We start from the raw sequence: 17,670 nt of genomic DNA on the forward strand, positions 1-17,670 counted from the left end.
CTGGTGGTATAAAGAACAAAAGATGAAATACCAAGACAGGTCAGACCTTCGTAAAAGCCATCCTCATCCATTGTCCCGTAAACGTAGAGGTACTTCCCTGCCACCAGGGGGAGCTCTGCCTCAGGATGCTCATTAGGCCCGTCATAAGGATTGTAACTACAGCGAAAAAAATTAATGAGCATTTTAACTGTAGGAGTTATATTTCACATTTTTTAGAAGAGTCTTTCAATGTTAACTACAACAATTTTAGAATATCAAAAAAATAATTGCCGAGTGCTGCTTTAAAATATGATGTGTGTTTCTATTTTTAATCTATTAATTCAGTTTTCTTTTACAAATATGAGAGAGCTGAGGATAGTGTGGGTTGAAAGCTCTGGCCCTGTTTCACATATTTGTGCTCTGAGAATTCCAATTATTTTTTGTGCTGACAGGTAATTTTCTGTAGAGATAGAAACACTGAATCATCTTTAAGACCACAGCCTAAGGCTCTGTGAGAGAAAGCAAATAATCCCAGCAAGATTTGGCCATGACTTGTCTACACTGAGCATCCACTTCACTTTTAAAAGGTAATGTAGGTAATGGTTTTTTGGCCACCTCTCTGGTTAATTATCAGCCTCTCGTAGGATGTTTAACTGTTTGGGGATTTTGTTATTTTAGAGTATTGTACTCTGAAGATGCTCAGAAACCGCTACACTTATTTGTTTTACCTGTGTGTAAAGTGTTGTAAATAAAACACTGAATGGGTGGGGAATAAGTTAGTGTCTTACTTCACAGTTTATATGTATTATTATAACACTGGTTATTATATGGCTAACATGTGAGTTATTTTATGGTCAATTCATTGATGTTAAGAGAGGTAAACAAAAATAAGAGATGTATCCCCGCATAATGTCAAGAAGATACATGATTGAATGAACATATCTAAGGTAAAACAAGTTTCATTGTGAAACCATCTCCTCATCTCATTTGAATTATGTCATCAAAAAATAATAGTTGTGTGTGATACGTACCTGTAGCGAGCAATACACAGACGAACCTTCCCTGTGAACGTCGGTTTGGACCTGGTAGTTGAGCCGAGCTCTTTGTCCATCTAGAGAATCCAAAAAATACACAATTTTCAACACAACAACTATTTAAAGGACATTTTGTTTAAATTGTTTACCCCCTTTACTCACCTTGGGATTTCCCCCCTCAAAGTTGTTACAAACCACTGTCTATACTAAAGGAATACAAAAGTGAGCTTAAAGGTCCAACATTATTTGTAGCTCTTACATTTTGATTTGCCACTTGCTGTTAGCAAAGGTTCACATACAGGATCTTATTAAACTGAGTTTACCAAATAAAGTCTTTTGCAGCCCCACATTGTCTTTTTGGCTGTTTACATAGTTTTGCCTTAGGCAGCTGTGGGTTTGTTCGGCTCAGATGTCATGTAGAGTTTGGAGGAGTGCAATAAAGTGAAAGCCAGAAGTTATCCAAACAGACATGATCAGATACCTCAGAGAGGAAGGCCCGTGCTGGGCTGCTGACTCGACCTCGAGTGAGGAATGTTGGCTTGACAGAGAGGAGCTCCGGCTTCTCTCCACTGATCTGCAGCGGCCGAATGAACTCAGATATCAAAGATCTGCTTGTTGGAGCCTCATTGCCTGTGGAACAAACAACTTCTCCCATCAGATCTTCACTTCACAATGTAGCGGCACTTATATCCGGTACCAAAAAGAGAAACGGAGAGTTTCAGAAAACAAAAGAGTAACCCGACATTTTAAAATTGTTTAATGGTTAAACATTATGCAAACAATCAAAAAAGTATTTTATAAATTAAAACTTGAACTGTTGATGAAACATTCTACTTTAAACATTTGTGTGTTAACAAAAAAAAGTCAAAAACAAAGAGAACACAAGCTGTCAGCTAGAAGGTGGTGTTTTTTTTCATTAACAGTTTGTGTTGTCTTGATAGGACAAACATCAATATTACTATTTAAAAAAAGACATAATAATGTGGCTATATACACCCAGGGTGCAATTAGCATTCTTCACTGTAGTCACCAAGGTGCAAACAGCATCTGCCATAAGTAAATGTTATAATTTATACCATGAGACATATCAACCTTGAAAAAAAACCCAAAGCATAACAACAACATGAAATCAATCGATCATTATTTTTGATATAGCCCAATATCACAAATTACATATTGGCCTCACTGGGTTTTACAAAGTGGATATAATAATAATGGAAGAAAGCCCATGTAGACAAACTGAGGACAGACATGTGTTAATAAACTACAATTGAGACATTGACATACCTTTTCCTATGGGGGCAGCCAGTCCGTTGAGGAGCTGTGAGAGGGATTTGGTGGGCGACCCAGGAGGAGACCCGCACACAGTTAAGGGTTCAGTGCTGAGGATATCAAACGTCCCGGCCTGGAGCCGGAACTTCTCCAGCTCTTTTGACAGGAGGTTGAACTGCTCACTCTGAGAGCGACATTTCTCCTCCAGCTCGCGGACTTTGGCCTGATTGTGGTGAGGGAGGAGAGTCATCAAGAGAGGAGTGAGAGAGACACAGACAGACAGAGAGACAGACAGAAGAACAGACAGAGAGAGAGAGAGAGGGACCAACAGCAGAACAGACAGACAAGGGCAAGGAGAGAAAGGATGGGAACAAAGGAAAACAGAAGGAAAAAATAAGGAAACCACAGGATGCAGGACTAACATTTCTGCACACAGACATACTCAAGGACACACAGTACAGTAGCTACGTATCAGATGCTATACGTCTACTGTCTACACACAAATAGAGCATGGAATAAGAATTACTCTAAGACTTTAACATGGATTGTTTATTACTGATAAAAACATCTTTAAACTACTTCTGAAAGTACACATGCACAACTACAGTTGATGCTTATTCTACTGGGGACAAAAACCAAAAATTAAAACTTCTTGCTTCAAGGCAGTATGCATGTCTTAAGAGCATGAGGCTGGTAATATTTAATAATTTGTCTTATTAGTAATCTCTTGAAAAAACCAAAACCAACATGAATGTTATCCTATTAACAAATATTGTTGCTGTGGCCTTACAGTATAAAGTTTTCTCCACTGTGTCATAGAGCTCCAAAGGTTGTCATAAACAAATTACAAACACATCAATGAGCCAAATGTAATATGTTCCTTCATTATGACAAACATAGGCAGTATGCTTTATGTAAGTAAACCCTCATTACGTACATTATCCTACCACTGTGAGGACTCATTAAAGAGTGTTACAATAATCAGCAGCTGAAAATAATCCCCAGCAAATGCACTATTTACTTCTGTTTGAGCGACGTATGCTAACATCTCCAGTGCTCAGCTGTTTTAAGGAATCACCTTACCTTTGTACAAAGGATATATATATATTTCTAATGATACAGAAGATTGGTTTCCATGTTGATTTACTTAATGGACTTTGGGCTTGAGTCACATTCAGGGTAGGGAAGTTAGTAAATATTAGTGTTGCCACATTCAGGGACTTTTAAGGCAATTTCCAGCCCAATAATCAAACATATACAGTCAGGACGCAAGGTGTTTGAGACATGGATCAAGGTTATTTACTGTTATAACACTGAGAGCTTTTATATTAAGAAGTAGCAGTGTTTACAGAAGCTAACAAACAATATAAAAATGCCTTAAATATGTGATCACTTCTTGTATGGGCTGTATCAGGGATGGAAGGGTTTTTCTAGACTATGAGAACAATAATATATATATATATATATATATATACAACAATAGATTGTATTTGTTTAGTGATAGAAGCAAACACTTCTGGGAGAGTTTAGTAAAATGATGACCTATACTGTATATCTATTCTTGCAAAAAAGATTTACATTTGAGCATGGTCAATAACCCATGGGCTCTTTAAACCTTGTTGCTGTCCCCTTAATTTCACACAAATTAAAAGGAATCTCCAAAAACGATGAAATAATGTTGGTAGTGGTCTTTTTACTGGATTATTTAACAATAACAAATATATTAAATAATACCAGCTGTATACTTTAAGAGCAGAAAACTTGAATGCACAAACTAACACTGACAAACTGAACACACTTGTTTGGGCAGGTATAATGGAAATTCCAGGAGCTTTAGCATTATTTCTTAAGTTGAATGATTGATCATCGAGAATCACTTCTCAACCTCAATCTGACAGCAGTCTGAACCGCAGATGCTCAGGAAACTGAAGCTACCGTGGAATTTATTTCAACACTGCCCAACACACTGCCACGCCCCCTGCTGCTTCAGTGCTCTGTATGCCGCTCTGCTCAGTTCATTTCAAGCACACAGATTGTTGCTGGATATTACATGCTGTTAGAAGGCACACAACAAAAGGAATCCCTGCGTTTGTCAAATTGAATTAGTCAAATAGGAGGTATTAGTTTTAATTGCATCATACATTTCACAGCTGTATGGCAAATAGAGTTTTTAAAAACATGCTGAATAATAGACATGCAATGATACAACGATAAAGCATCACATTCATCACTGGCAATGTGATCCTTTGACAACAAAACAGTCATATACACAAAGCAAAAATCTACTGTATGCAACATTACATCGATGTAATGATTAATACCTATATATTTTAAAAGAAAAACTGAAATATCTGCTATACACACTGCAGACTCTTTATTGCAATTTAATTAACCAGTTAACTAGATTTTCCACATTCATTTATTGAAGCCTGATATTTGTATTTGTTCACATCTAAAACACACACTTGTTAACACGTGTTTGATCTTATAAAGTTAAATTTGCACACCTCAACGTGTTGATGGGCTTTGATTATGTGGGATTGAGGTCGGTCAGTGAGGCCCCAGGGATTCGTCTTTAATTGAAGTCGATCCATATTCTGAATCTTTTCATCAATTGTTAAGCGAGTGTTGCTGAATTTTTCTTTATGATCAAGTCAGAAAGACCTCCAGTTTATGCTGTCAGTCATGTTCCAGACTTTCAAAAAGCTCTCCACTTGTGAGTTTGCTTTGATGGGAAATGTGAAACAGAGCTGAGTGGGTAGTAAAGCCCAAGAAAAGAAGCAGCCCTGAATATTTCTGAAAACCAAAAAGCAAAGAGCACACATCAGATTATTTCTGAACTGATGTATGCTTTAAGTTACCTCTTCTCTTTTAAGTACCACTTGCATATTTATCGTGTTTATCATCAATACAAAACTTAAATAGATGGATAATTTTGTTTGTAATGTGGTGTTACATCACCATAGCTCCAGGGCTAAAGTAAACATGGGGGTACAGTAGACCCTTATTGATTACACTGGGAAAGGTGTAAGAAAAGATCAAGTAAATAAATAAAAACAATTCTGAAATACCTGCATGCTGTCCAAGTGGTTCTGTATAAGCATAAACACACACCCATTCAGTAAAAAGAGATGTTGGAAGGAAATAAAGCACAATTACACATTTGATCTTGAAATGACTGTCTGCAATGCACTCACACATACACATCACCTTATTACATTACTTTTAGATTGTAGATGAATTAACAGATAGATATTGGCAGACTGTGACCTTTATTCTTTACATTTCTGAAAAACAGACTATTTACACAACTCTGCTACCTGCTTTACAAGTCAGTTTAATAATGTTGTAAAAATAAATATATACACTCAGCCCAGGATTCATATCTTAAAATATGAGAAGTAAAAATAAGAGAATAAAAGGTTAAGGTAGAGAGGTGAATAAGAGCAGGAAATGGCTCTAGGTATACACAGGTCTGTCGTGGGGCTGACTAGTCCCTCACCCTCCAGCAGAAACCACATAAACACACACAGTCCCCCCCGAGAGTACAGACGCTCACCTCTAACAGATGGACAGCGCCTTGATGTTCCTTTTTTGCCTCAACCTGAGCCTGGGAAATACAGGGTGCACTGTTTCAGTTCACTTTGACTTATATTGCAGTTAAGTTTCAGTTTAAAACACCAATGAAAAGCCCTTTACATTTATTGGTGTTCAGGGTGAAAACGTTTTGAAAGAAAGCCACCATTTATGTCGACACTTTGCAAGGCCAAGATAAAACCTTTTCCAACAGTGCCTTATATCTGAGGGTGACTAACGTAGCCACGACCAACAGAAGAATTGGTGGATTTTTTTGCACCGTTTTCACCATTTTATATTTTATGTTTTTTTTAAAGTTTACTTAATTGTCAAAACAGTGAGCTATTCAACATAAAACAGTTTTGTGCATGCAAATAAGTGCATATAATCAAGGAATCATTTGAAAGTCAGTTTACTACACTTGCCTGAGAGCATCACAACCAAAGATCTCAAACTAGAAGTATTTACATCCAACGTCCAACTTCAACAAATAAATATCTTATTTGGGTTTTAACAAACCTAGAAATTATTTCATTTTCTATAAAGGGTCCTTCTCCGGCTATAACCACGGTTATAACCCTACGTAGCTATAAAGCTGAAACTGGCTTTTTTCTTATAAAAAGGAATAGTTGACCTTTACATTTAGAAAAGTATGCTTATTTGCTTGAGATTGACACCGCTGTCATGTCTTTAAAACATAAATCTACAATAAGCAACTGTTGAGTCAAGCCCTACACAAAGACTGCTATCGGGGGAAAAGAGTATCTGTCCAAAGTGACCAAATATCCACTTAACAGCACCATTTAACCTCACTTACATTGTATATATCATTTGTTTATTAGTACTAACAACAACAACAACAAAAGTTTAAAAGCAACAACTCATCCTTTTTTTGGACAGGTTATTTGCCAGGGTTTGCTTTGATTAGTTAAGAGGCAAGTAGCAGAGACTTCTGGAAGTGCCATCCAAGAAAAAGCCTGACTCATATCACGGCCAACTGTCAACATGTCAGTAAAGGTCCAGCAGCACTGCTTCCATAATCTACACGGGGAAAGCTGTCATTCTCCAGGAATACAGAGTGTTCAGGCCCCCCACTAAGAATAACCAAGGTCATATGAGCTTCAGACCCTTCATCCATGTGAACTATCATAACATTGTAAATGTATTTGTGGCTTTATTGAATATTCTGCTTCAATTTAACGTGTCATCCTGGCTATTAATTCTCTTTATAAGATGATTAACTACTGCACATGGTTATTTAAACAATGCCAGGGTGTGTGTTTGAATGGTTGTTTAAGTTGTATCACAGAAAAATGACCTAGACGGAGTCTCCGTCGAAACAAACATAATTTCCAACAATTGTTAAATTATGTTCCATAAATAATAAATGAAGGAGGCTTGTGCATTCAAGAGGAATGAGGTTTGGGTATTATAGAACCATTGAACTGCATAGAAACACAACATAATACATGCCATTCTTCTTATGGGAACTAGAAACATCTGTTGAGAAAAACAAGTGTTCCACATGAATATGAGAGCATCTGTGTACTTTACCATTTCATAAATCTACTTTGCAGGCAATTAATTTAGGAGAATGCAGAGAGCAGTGTCTGAAGGAAGATAAGGCAGTAATGAGCTTCTGCTAATGAGAGAAAAAAAGCTGAGAACTCTGCCTGTGAAAGGCTGACTGTGAAGTTAGAGCAACACTGCAGCAACAGCAACACTGGGGCACACAAACTGTTTCTAGAGAAAGCTATGGTGACAATTCCTATCATGTTCACACTATCAGCCATCTCAGCCATTGCTGGGCTTGCTTTGACATTAGAGTCAGCTTCAGTGCACAGAGGAGGAAGCCCGACCATCAAATGGCCTGGGCCAGCATTTTTCCTTTAAGCAAGCCTCTAAAAAGTGTCATATCTACTTTAGGTTTTGAATGTCTGATTTGCTTGCTCGTAACAAACAAGAGGAGTGCTTCTCAAATGTTGAGCACTCAGGGTTTGGAGAGTGATAGACAGCTGAAGGGTGGGGATAAGAGGATGCACTGGGAGAGCTCTCGTGGTGAAAATGTTGAGAGGTGAGTGCTACAGCCTATAGGGATTTCTCTCTTTGCTATGCTCTTCATAATACAGCCTTTGAGTTGACTTTCACCTTTGTTGGACTGTACCGCAGCTCAACAAAAAGCTCTTTGACTTGTGACCCAAACAAGAAAGCCCAAACCTCTGGTGCTGTGAGTGATTAGTAACCTGAGCTCCCTTACCTTCTGAAGAACTTCAATCTCCTGCTGCTTTGCATTGAGTACAGCCAAGGCCTGCTCATGCTCCAACTCTAGCTGCTGCCTCCGCTCTGCAGCCTCGCGCATATGCTGTCCGCAGGGGGTGCAGGGGTGGAGAGCCAGGAGGGGGGGGGTTAGAGGAGGGGGGGTAGAGAGGGCTGGTGTTAGTGGAACTAAAAATCCAACAACACTGACCCAACACAAAATGCATCTCAAGTCTTCAACTCCACAATAAGAGACAACACAGGTGTTACACACACATCACACACACAGAGGCTGTTAACAGTGTAGTGACCTTTAAACCCTCAAAAACAAGGAAAGACATAAACTATGCCACAGCAAGTGTCATGTGAGGACAGTTTATGTTCCATGATCTGCGAGAGAGATCTTTTTTTGCACAAAAGGTGCCTATGGACAAGGACTAGAAATGCTTTGGTGTGTGAACAAAAAAAACATACATCAATCCACAGTCAGGTTTGCTGCCCCCTTTAGGTAACACGATACCTGTGACAAGTCAGGTTACTGTTTTAAAAGCTGTCCTCAGCGATGTGGTCTTCACATGATCAATACAGGGTTTCACGTTACATGAAAAGGGTGAGCAAACTCCGTAGCATGCTCGTACTCGTCTGTGGTCATCCAGGACAACAAAAGAAGCCATACAATACAAGGACTGAATGCTCTTCATAACACAATTTGCCTGTGTCATCCAGTGTCATCACTGCTCCCACTACTATGTGAATACATTGTGACATTGTCAGGTGAGAAAAGCAAATGACATTTTCATGCCACTATAAATTAAGGTTTAAGATAGGTAATGTCATCAAACTTGTGGGTGACATTATCATCATGAAGGGTGACCCAGTCTCCCTTTATCTCCTTTTACAACCCCTCCCGTCATCCTACAGCCAAACTCCTTGTCCTGCCTCATGCAAAAAAATCACATTCAACGGTGCTGTGGTCATATAGCCAGGTGACCATTCGTATGTCTTGTATGCAGCACACAGATAAAGTGACAGATAAGCACAGCCACTGAGGTGGACAAAAGCATTCAGAATGGGATTGAATAGGACTACTCCCTAACAGATGGACGTAGCAGTGATACCTTATAAATCTAGCAGGGGGAGAAGGGGAGGTGGGGAGGGAGAGGAGGATGACATGAAAGGGTGGAATAGGAAAGGAAAGGCGGGGGGCGGACTGCTCCAAGCTTCTACTCTTTCAGAGCTCCTGGTTAGACATCCCAACACGACACTGGAAGGCAACAGAGATGTCAGGGACATTAGACAGTAAAGCGGAAGATAACCAGATGGAGGCAGAGTAGCACAGGTAGGAGAAGAGGTACGGGCAAAAGGGTTAGGCTCCATTAAAGAAAAACCTGAATAAGAATCCCGGGATGAACGGAAAACCAGAACTAAGAGATAGTGCGGTCAGGTCTACCCTTGGAGCTGGCTTTCTCACCTTGAGCACCTGCTCTAGGTTCTCCAGTTTGCCTTGGAGCTGGTTCCTCTCCCACAGGGCTAAATCTCTCTCCTGCGTCACAGAACCAAGGGTCTCTTTGAGCTGGGCATACTCAGACTTCACCTGTGCAGACAGAACAAGCAAGGAGCAGAGACACTGAGTTTGAGAGTGTAGCTGTACCGTTTACGCTGATTTTAGCCTTTTAAGGAATACTCGCAGGTTCAAGCTTTTCTTTGTAGATATAGGAGAGGTCTTTCTCCTGTTCCATTCCTGGTTATCCCGTTTTCTTTTACAAAACTAACATTTAATAGAGTGGCGATGTCCCTCCCCTTCCGGTGGATCTCCATGAGACCTTATTTTGGAAAAATTATGTATTGAAGTCAATGGAGAGAGAAAGATTATCTCTCGATCCCGTTTGAATTGTGCCACGAATTACACATATGATGTTTGTCAATTTAAAAGATAATTTTGCAAGTCAAAAAAATGTGTCGTAAAACTGTGAAGTAACACATTTGTTTGTGTGAAACGCTCAATTATCTACATCTCTGGTCTTGCAGAACAACACACGTCACCAAGATGGCCGTCACTACTGTCTTGTCAACAACACGATTGACTACCCTCACTATCACCAAAATGAAACACGTCCAGAAGAATGTCATGCAAAGTTGCCTGGCTGCCTTCCTTTGATTCTCTCTGAACTGCCTGGTCTTTTTAATGTCAACCATTTGTGCAGATAGCATGAAGTAGAAAAGATTGGCGATCGCCGATGCTAGCGTTAGCGTTAGCATTTCTCCCCCGGGCTTAAATTGTGTATTATAGAATGATCACAGCGGTGACAGTACTCTTCAAAGGGTTCACGAAATATGACTACTACCCTTACGGTTTAACATTTTGGGTTACTTAATGTTACTTCATATTAAGGCTAATAAAAATGACATGGCTGTAATGCTGACTAACGTGCTAGCTACTAGCTAGGTAGCTAACTTGAGCCAGCCACTCCTGGTCCTTTCATCAGACGGAAAGCGAAAGAACGAGCAAGACCCATTGCTGGTATGATAACAACCTGGTACTAAGCACACAGGCATCTTGTTAAAGTTATCTTATCTTAGCCAGCGCCATATAGATAGATTATATCTATATGGCGCTGATCTTAGCTTAGTGGAGGAAGACAATTGTGACATCACTTACGCGACTCTGGGATTTATAGTCTTTCTAGTTACGTATTTTTCATAGTCTTATATTTCAACAGTTTTACGATAAACTGTGACTTTTTTGACATGGAAATTATTTTTTAAGATTGACAAACATCATATGTGTAATTCATGGCACAATTCAAACGGGATCGGAAGATACGTTTTCTCCATTGACTTCAATACATTATTTTTCCGAAATAAGGTCCCATGGACCGGAAGTAGATGGGGGTGACTTCGCCACTCTATAGATTCGAATCTGGAAATGGTCAGATATTGGATTCGCATTTCAACAGTGAATAGAATGCATCAATGGACAATGTTTTCATTCTTGGAAACACCAATGTTTATCAATCCTGAACAGGCTTTTACTGCATGGACTATTTAAAAAGGTACCCTGTGGAGTTTTCTTCTAAATAATTTTTGTTTAAAGTCTGAATGTAAACACTGTGTACATCCTTTAGGATAACACCTTTTTGCATGACTCTCTTTCCACATAAAACCTTTGCACCTGAACCCGCCATGTTTACATCCATTAATTAAATCAGCATAGGAGTGTGAAACCATGAGCCGGAATCTGTACTTCTTCTCCCATGTACTCAAAAAACAAACAAAATAGTGGTGATAAATAGCACAGGGTACCTTTAAAGGTGTCTCAAAAAAGTTTACCATTACCTAAACATACCATGTTGGCAATGATAAACCCATATCAACAGCTTGACATCACACGTCACTGCAGACTATAATAAGTGTATTCACAACAGGGTGGTGGTAGGCAAAAGCCAATGTAGCAAGTGCTGATTAACACTAAGGAACTAAAGATAGAGGGGTGTTACAGAGTCATCCTTTAAAATAATTAAATACTAATTATATTGTGGTTTATATAACACCATAAGTCAACAACCAGGTGTTTTGTATTATTAAATAGCTGTAAAAAATATAGTTAGATTGAGACTCAACAACAGTATCCAAGCACTAGCGCAGTGGCTCATTAACAGTTTGCCAATTGTTTCCTTTTTTCTTACACCCTTCAGGATAATCCAATTCAAAAACACAACTGCTCCGAACTGATAGAAAATCAGAACCAGGGCTGTTTCATCAAATATGAACAAAAACTGAATACAATACGCTACCTAGATGAACTGTTGGAATGAATTCGATTGAACCGCTGTTCCTATTTTCGTGGTAGTCACTTTTGATTTCAAGCACTTTGCTGTAAAGAACAATTTGATTTCATGCCACTAAAGCGTTCATAGCATTTAAAACAGACATAAACTGTTATAACCTGACGTGGGGAATGTCTGGTTTCGGTGATAAGCCTTTAAATATTATAATAATGCAATAGTAACACCATTCACTGACTCCCACGGCTGTAGACCAAAACATTCATAAATTATTCAATCTTTATTGTTAACCAAGCACCAAGCATTCAATTGACTGAAACAATTGCACATTAAATTAAAAATATATAGCACTTCAACACGTATGAGGTCTGCGCTGCCATTATGAACAATATACAAAATGTGACTCTTTCTATGTCTACATATTCTCTATAATCCATCTCCCACACAGTTGTATTGTTACTTAAGAGGCAGGATTTTTCAATCAGATTTTTAAAGGCCCCTAATCGTCAGCTAGATGACTGGTTCCTGCAGCTGTAATGTGGCAAAGCCGCTTCCACAGAGCAGCCATGAATGACTAATGATTCCTTGAGGAGGGCGTTTCAACAAACACCAGCAAAGCAAAACACAAACAGAAAGCAGTGAGTCTGCCTCTGAAGCGCCCGCCTCCTCACAGCACAAACTATCCGCATGGATAGGAGCGCCTGTCAGAACTAATGTAGACGGATCGAACGACACTATATTGGATTCAGCAGAAACAGGTCAATAGTCTATTATGGATAGAGGGCGGTGCCGCTTGTAGCCCCTCCCACTTCATTCAGAGACGATAGGGATCAGAACACGGGGAAGTGAGGGCTAATATCCGCACCGCCCTGCAAAAAGCGGCTCTCATATCCGTTAGTGTGATAACATTTCAGGCTAGCTGCTCCAGGAGCCGCCCTGGTTCTGATGACACGTCAATACACCAGCATCCCACCCTTCTTCACCCCAACAGCAACTACCTGCCAATGAGCTCTGTTAGGAAAATTGCCTTCCTGTCCATAGAGGGAGGCATGGTGCTCTTTGTTTGTTGATCTGCTCTAACTTTGTGTTATCAGCTCTGAAGGCTTTTGAGGTCCGGGGTCTAAGAGGAAGGTGATGGTGTTTTAATAGAATAGGAGGCTTGTTGCTTTCATTTATATGCTTAGAATTGAAAAAATGGCTCAATCTATGTAGAGTCCTAAGGCGGTTTTGGCTTACAGTGTGACCCAGAAAGCATCAGACATCATCTGATAGAGTCTTAACGTAAAGACCCCAGAGGTCGTGGCCTATGAAGAATTGATACCGAGTATAGTCATGCCAGCAGCTCTGTGGGGCTAGTGCGCAAAACTGAGAGCATGCTAACATGGTGATGTTTTTCTATGTCAAATTTGTACCCCCTTTGTTTAGCGTCTTAGCATGCTATTGCTAATTAGCACCAAACACGAATTACAGCAAGGGCTGATAGGAGTGTCATTCGTTTCGCAAGTATTTATGAAAAAAAAGTAAACTTTGACCCGATAGTGGCGCTATATGAAACATTAAGGGATAAACAAAGCTGCCGCATTTAATCCTCATTGCAATATGAATGCCTTTACCACAATGGTTGGCATCTGTCTAATAACTGTCACTACAGTACATGTCGCTCAAAATCTCTTTGCTGTGCTTAAGGAGTATTTAGGGGATCACAGAAATCATTAGTATCCTCCCCTGGGAACCATGAATGTCTGTACCAAAACAAATAGGGCAGGTGCTGAACTGAAGGTGAGCTGAAAATGAAAAACAAATAAATAGCTCATACACTGCAAGGCTCCGATGTTCTCACGCACGCACGCACGCGCACGCACGCACGCACGCACGCACGCACGCACGCACGCACACACACACACACACACACACACACACACACACACACACACACACACACACACACACACACACACACACACACACACAGAGAGACACACACACAACACAGACACAAACAAACACACATTCTGCATGTGCAGTTGTGATGGGATAATGATACCTACTCTAGGTGCAATTAAAACTAAAGTCTGAATGATTTTTTTTTGTTTTACAAACATACACAAAAACGTATTTTTTTATGTACAGTTGTAGGTATATAGGCAGATATATTTCACTAACGTAAAAACAATCGTCCTCTATCGAGCCATACTGCCAGGATAGTGAAACATGTTTTCCGTCAGATCAAAGGACCTATACATGCTAAAAATCATTATGAGTGTAACTGGAGACGCTCCAAGATGTACATCGTCAAACATTTCAAAACCGAGACCTTTTCATCTCTTACCTTCTCATACTCAGATGTCTTGTTGCTACTGTTGAACAAATGGAGGTTCAAGTGTTTGTTCTCATGGAGGAAATCTTGAAGCTCATTCTCCTAGACAAAAGAGGCATAAAGAAAATAAACAGTGTTTAGAAACCAAGAAGTCCCCATTAGATTGGACCAGAGCGCAGCACTCAGACCCAGCATGTTGTTAGCAATAGCCCATGCATAATTTATCTTAGGAGACTGCTCAATGTTCTCTATGTTGTAGAAGCTGCCATTTAAGCCACAGTGAAACGATAATAAGTGTTAAAAATGTAATAAAACTTGATTGTATCTTGATGTATTCAACATGCTGGAATAGTTGCAACAGGAAACCATGAAAAGGTTTGTCTTGAAGCTCTTAGTTAGTGGATGAAAATCAAAGAGCTTCCTTTCACCACACTGAGGGTAAAAATAAAATCCTTTCATTGCAGAGGAGTAAAACTGAATTACATTCAATCAACAGTCGTGAGGCGTACTGTGGATGCAATTTGCAATGTCAACTGGAGAGTTCTCTGAGATGTGCAATCCACTGCAGCTACAGCAGCATGTAGGCCAAGTGTTGTTCTTGTCGGGAGCTAAGAAACCTACTGGCTCATGCATGATACATTTACTGTAAATACAGTGTTCCTAATGGCTAGTGATGGTGAGCCTGCTCCTTCCCCCTTATGTTTTAGTTATGAGGAATGTTTCAGAGGGAGAATGGATACAGCACAGAGTAAAGATTTAGAAAAGAAATGCATGCAAGGGAACACATGTTAACAGATTAGAAAATGTTGTGGTGATGTTTATAAAACATTTTAAAATGCGCATGTGTTGTTTGCTAAATGCACACAAAACAATCAGGTGCTTGTCAGGGCTATAAGTATTTCTCACAGAATACATTAGTCACATCACAGGAGTACATCATAAATGAAATGATGGCTGATTTACATTATCTGCTTCCTTTTTAAGGCCCCGGCCACACGAGGATGGAAACGGTCGTTTGCGTTACTGTTTAGTGTCATATAGACCGTTCGGCCACACGAGGACGGCCGAATATGGCACTAAACGACTGCGGAAACGATAACGGGTCCCAAGGTGGATAGAACGGCATACGCAACGCTCTGGGGGGTCCAACGGCTCCGTGTGTACGCCCTATACGATCATTTTCTGATAATGATGAGGCAATAGCCCCGCCTCTCCCCACCTCTGCTGCTCACCCCCGCGTCAAAGTAAACTGCACACTGAATTCAGATTATTTATCTTTCTCTCGATATGGACCTAAACGCGAGTGAAGTCTAATCTGACAGGACGGAGACACGCAGCTCTGCTCACCTGCAGCTCCTCCCGCTGCAGCAAAACACACACTTCAAGTCAGATCATCACCCTTAGCTATTTTAATTACCTCTCAAACTACCTAAACTAGTTATAAATATGTTTATTTTTACTGTCGGCCGGGTCACTCATTACTGGATCAGCTGCTGCATGAGACAGACACTGACGCTGTCCGAAGAGAGGGAGGAAAAAGAGAGGCTCCGTGTATTTTATTATTATATAGAGTCGTTATTCATTTGTTTTAAAGCTCAATAAATAACAAAGAAGACCTTTGACCGGCACTTTTATAATTGTGTCGGAAGATTTAAACTTTAATTCACGTTGACTGGCAAAAACTCTGCCCGGTTCCCTCGGCCCCCACCGCGGAGAATAAACAGAAGGGCAACCATGACAACCATGCTTCTTCGCTGCTTTTGTGGAGGAAGTTACAGCGCCACGTAGAGGCTCCTGCATATGTACTGCAGCTTCTCCAGCGGTTGGAGCTAAACGGAGCGGTCTCGTGTGGACAGACACTATCCGGATAACTATTGCGTGTGGACGGAAGCTTGTTTGCGATTGCGTTTGCGTTAATCCTATGCGTTTAGCCGTTTTCGTCCTCGTGTGGCCGGGGCCTAAGATCCTGTCACTGGGACACTGGAGTATGACATGAGTCATGGTAAATGTCCTTGTGGAGGCACCTTTGCTTTTGCTACTATGATAAGTCCTAATTTCTGCTGTGAGAAAATATATTTTTGTTAGTAATAAACTCAGCTCTATATGTCGACTGATGATTACTATTACTATATATAAATAGTATAATAAGCGTGGAAAATCACATTCAACCCAACACAAAAGGCCAAGGTAGAGCCCTGTCACTCTCAAGTTTTCCCTGTGGAAGAAAATACTCTACATTACTTTAAATGGGATCATTTAATGCCTTTAATTTGTGTATAGCACTTTGAATTGCCTTGTGTTGAAAGGGGCTCTATAAATACACTTCACTTTCCTTGCCTTCCCGAGAAGACTTGAACTAGCAACTGAGAGGTAAACTGGTCAGGAAAATGTTAACTGAAGGTAAAAAAAGAGAGAAGTATGGTCAGATGCTGCTTTATTGTATCCTGAATTATAGGGTGTTCTAACCAAACATTAGATAGTTATTACAACATTCTGACAATACTTTATGGGAATGTATGACTACAAACAGAATTACAAATGAGTGTTGATCTAAATCAATATTATATAAGTTACTTATACATCAATTATACTGTACTATCAGGGCAGTTACAGATATTATATAAAATACTGGCCTTTGCTCAAACTAAATGTGTAATTAAGAAATATTTAGTGGTTGAAGAAAATTACAGAAATACGTTTTAAATAATGCATCATATCTAGCTATGATGAACATATCCATGCAATTTAAAGCATTTATGCCACCACTCACTACTTCTAATAATAATATCAATAATAATGCTCAATTTGTAGACATGAACAGCATAAGCACAAATTCAGTAATCACATAATGCACGTCATAGAGGAGAGAACTGTCAAGGACAAGCAGAGATAAGTAAACAACAGCCTGGAGAAAGTACCAAAGTCACACATGAGATCTGCTGCTTTTTTCATTCATTTAATTTCTGTCACGTCCCAAAAAAATTATTGGCATTTCAACCTGCATCAATTGCGTCCAGTCAATTTTAATGCTTCCAATACAAGCACTAGATTGCATTGGCATTCCTATTCATATCCATCGATCCTTCAATTTTAAAGCTAATGTGGGCTGGCTAAGCCTCCAGGTGTTCATTCTGAAGGACACACAGCAACAGAAAACAATCCAGAGAGCTAACATTACTCTGTAGGCACACTGAGAAGAGAACAGTTGACTGAAATACTTGTGAAATTAAAGCCTGTTGTTGATTGAAGCATTTAAATGATCCGCCATTCTCATATAAAACCTTTTTTTTGGAATTTGGGCGAGACGGCACACATAGTAATGCAAAACCAAATTGTTTTGAACACAGAGAATCAGCTGTTTCTTTGTCCTGTACTGTCGACGTGTTAACGCTTTAAAGAGATCAGTATACGTCATAATCCCTTGGCAGGACACATTTTTATGGAGAGCCTG

General features: G+C 39.7%; 1 protein-coding gene across 3 annotated transcripts in view; it reads right to left on the reverse strand.

The window, feature by feature from the left end:
* Window positions 1-17,670, reverse strand: part of rimbp2b (RIMS binding protein 2b) — a 96,381-nt gene that overhangs the window by 19,131 nt on the left and 59,580 nt on the right. The window contains exons 4-12 of one of the 3 annotated variants that reach the window (XM_034091266.2): window positions 14,232-14,321; window positions 9,589-9,711; window positions 8,119-8,223; window positions 5,845-5,895; window positions 5,357-5,377; window positions 2,301-2,508; window positions 1,495-1,643; window positions 1,011-1,090; window positions 47-156 (exon numbers count right to left, since the gene is read on the reverse strand). In XM_034091266.2, coding sequence (XP_033947157.1) covers window positions 47-156; window positions 1,011-1,090; window positions 1,495-1,643; window positions 2,301-2,508; window positions 5,357-5,377; window positions 5,845-5,895; window positions 8,119-8,220 — 721 coding nt within the window. In that variant the 5' untranslated portion in view covers window positions 8,221-8,223; window positions 9,589-9,711; window positions 14,232-14,321. Of the gene's footprint in view, window positions 1-46; window positions 157-1,010; window positions 1,091-1,494; window positions 1,644-2,300; window positions 2,509-4,792; window positions 4,963-5,356; window positions 5,378-5,844; window positions 5,896-8,118; window positions 8,224-9,235; window positions 9,298-9,588; window positions 9,712-14,231; window positions 14,322-17,670 lie in introns of those variants that run through there. The other 2 variants (XM_071204392.1, XM_034091267.2) reach the window with 2 other exon arrangements.

This window comes from Pseudochaenichthys georgianus, chromosome 9, assembly GCF_902827115.2.
Source record: "Pseudochaenichthys georgianus chromosome 9, fPseGeo1.2, whole genome shotgun sequence".
Taxonomy (NCBI): Eukaryota; Metazoa; Chordata; class Actinopteri; order Perciformes; family Channichthyidae; genus Pseudochaenichthys; species Pseudochaenichthys georgianus.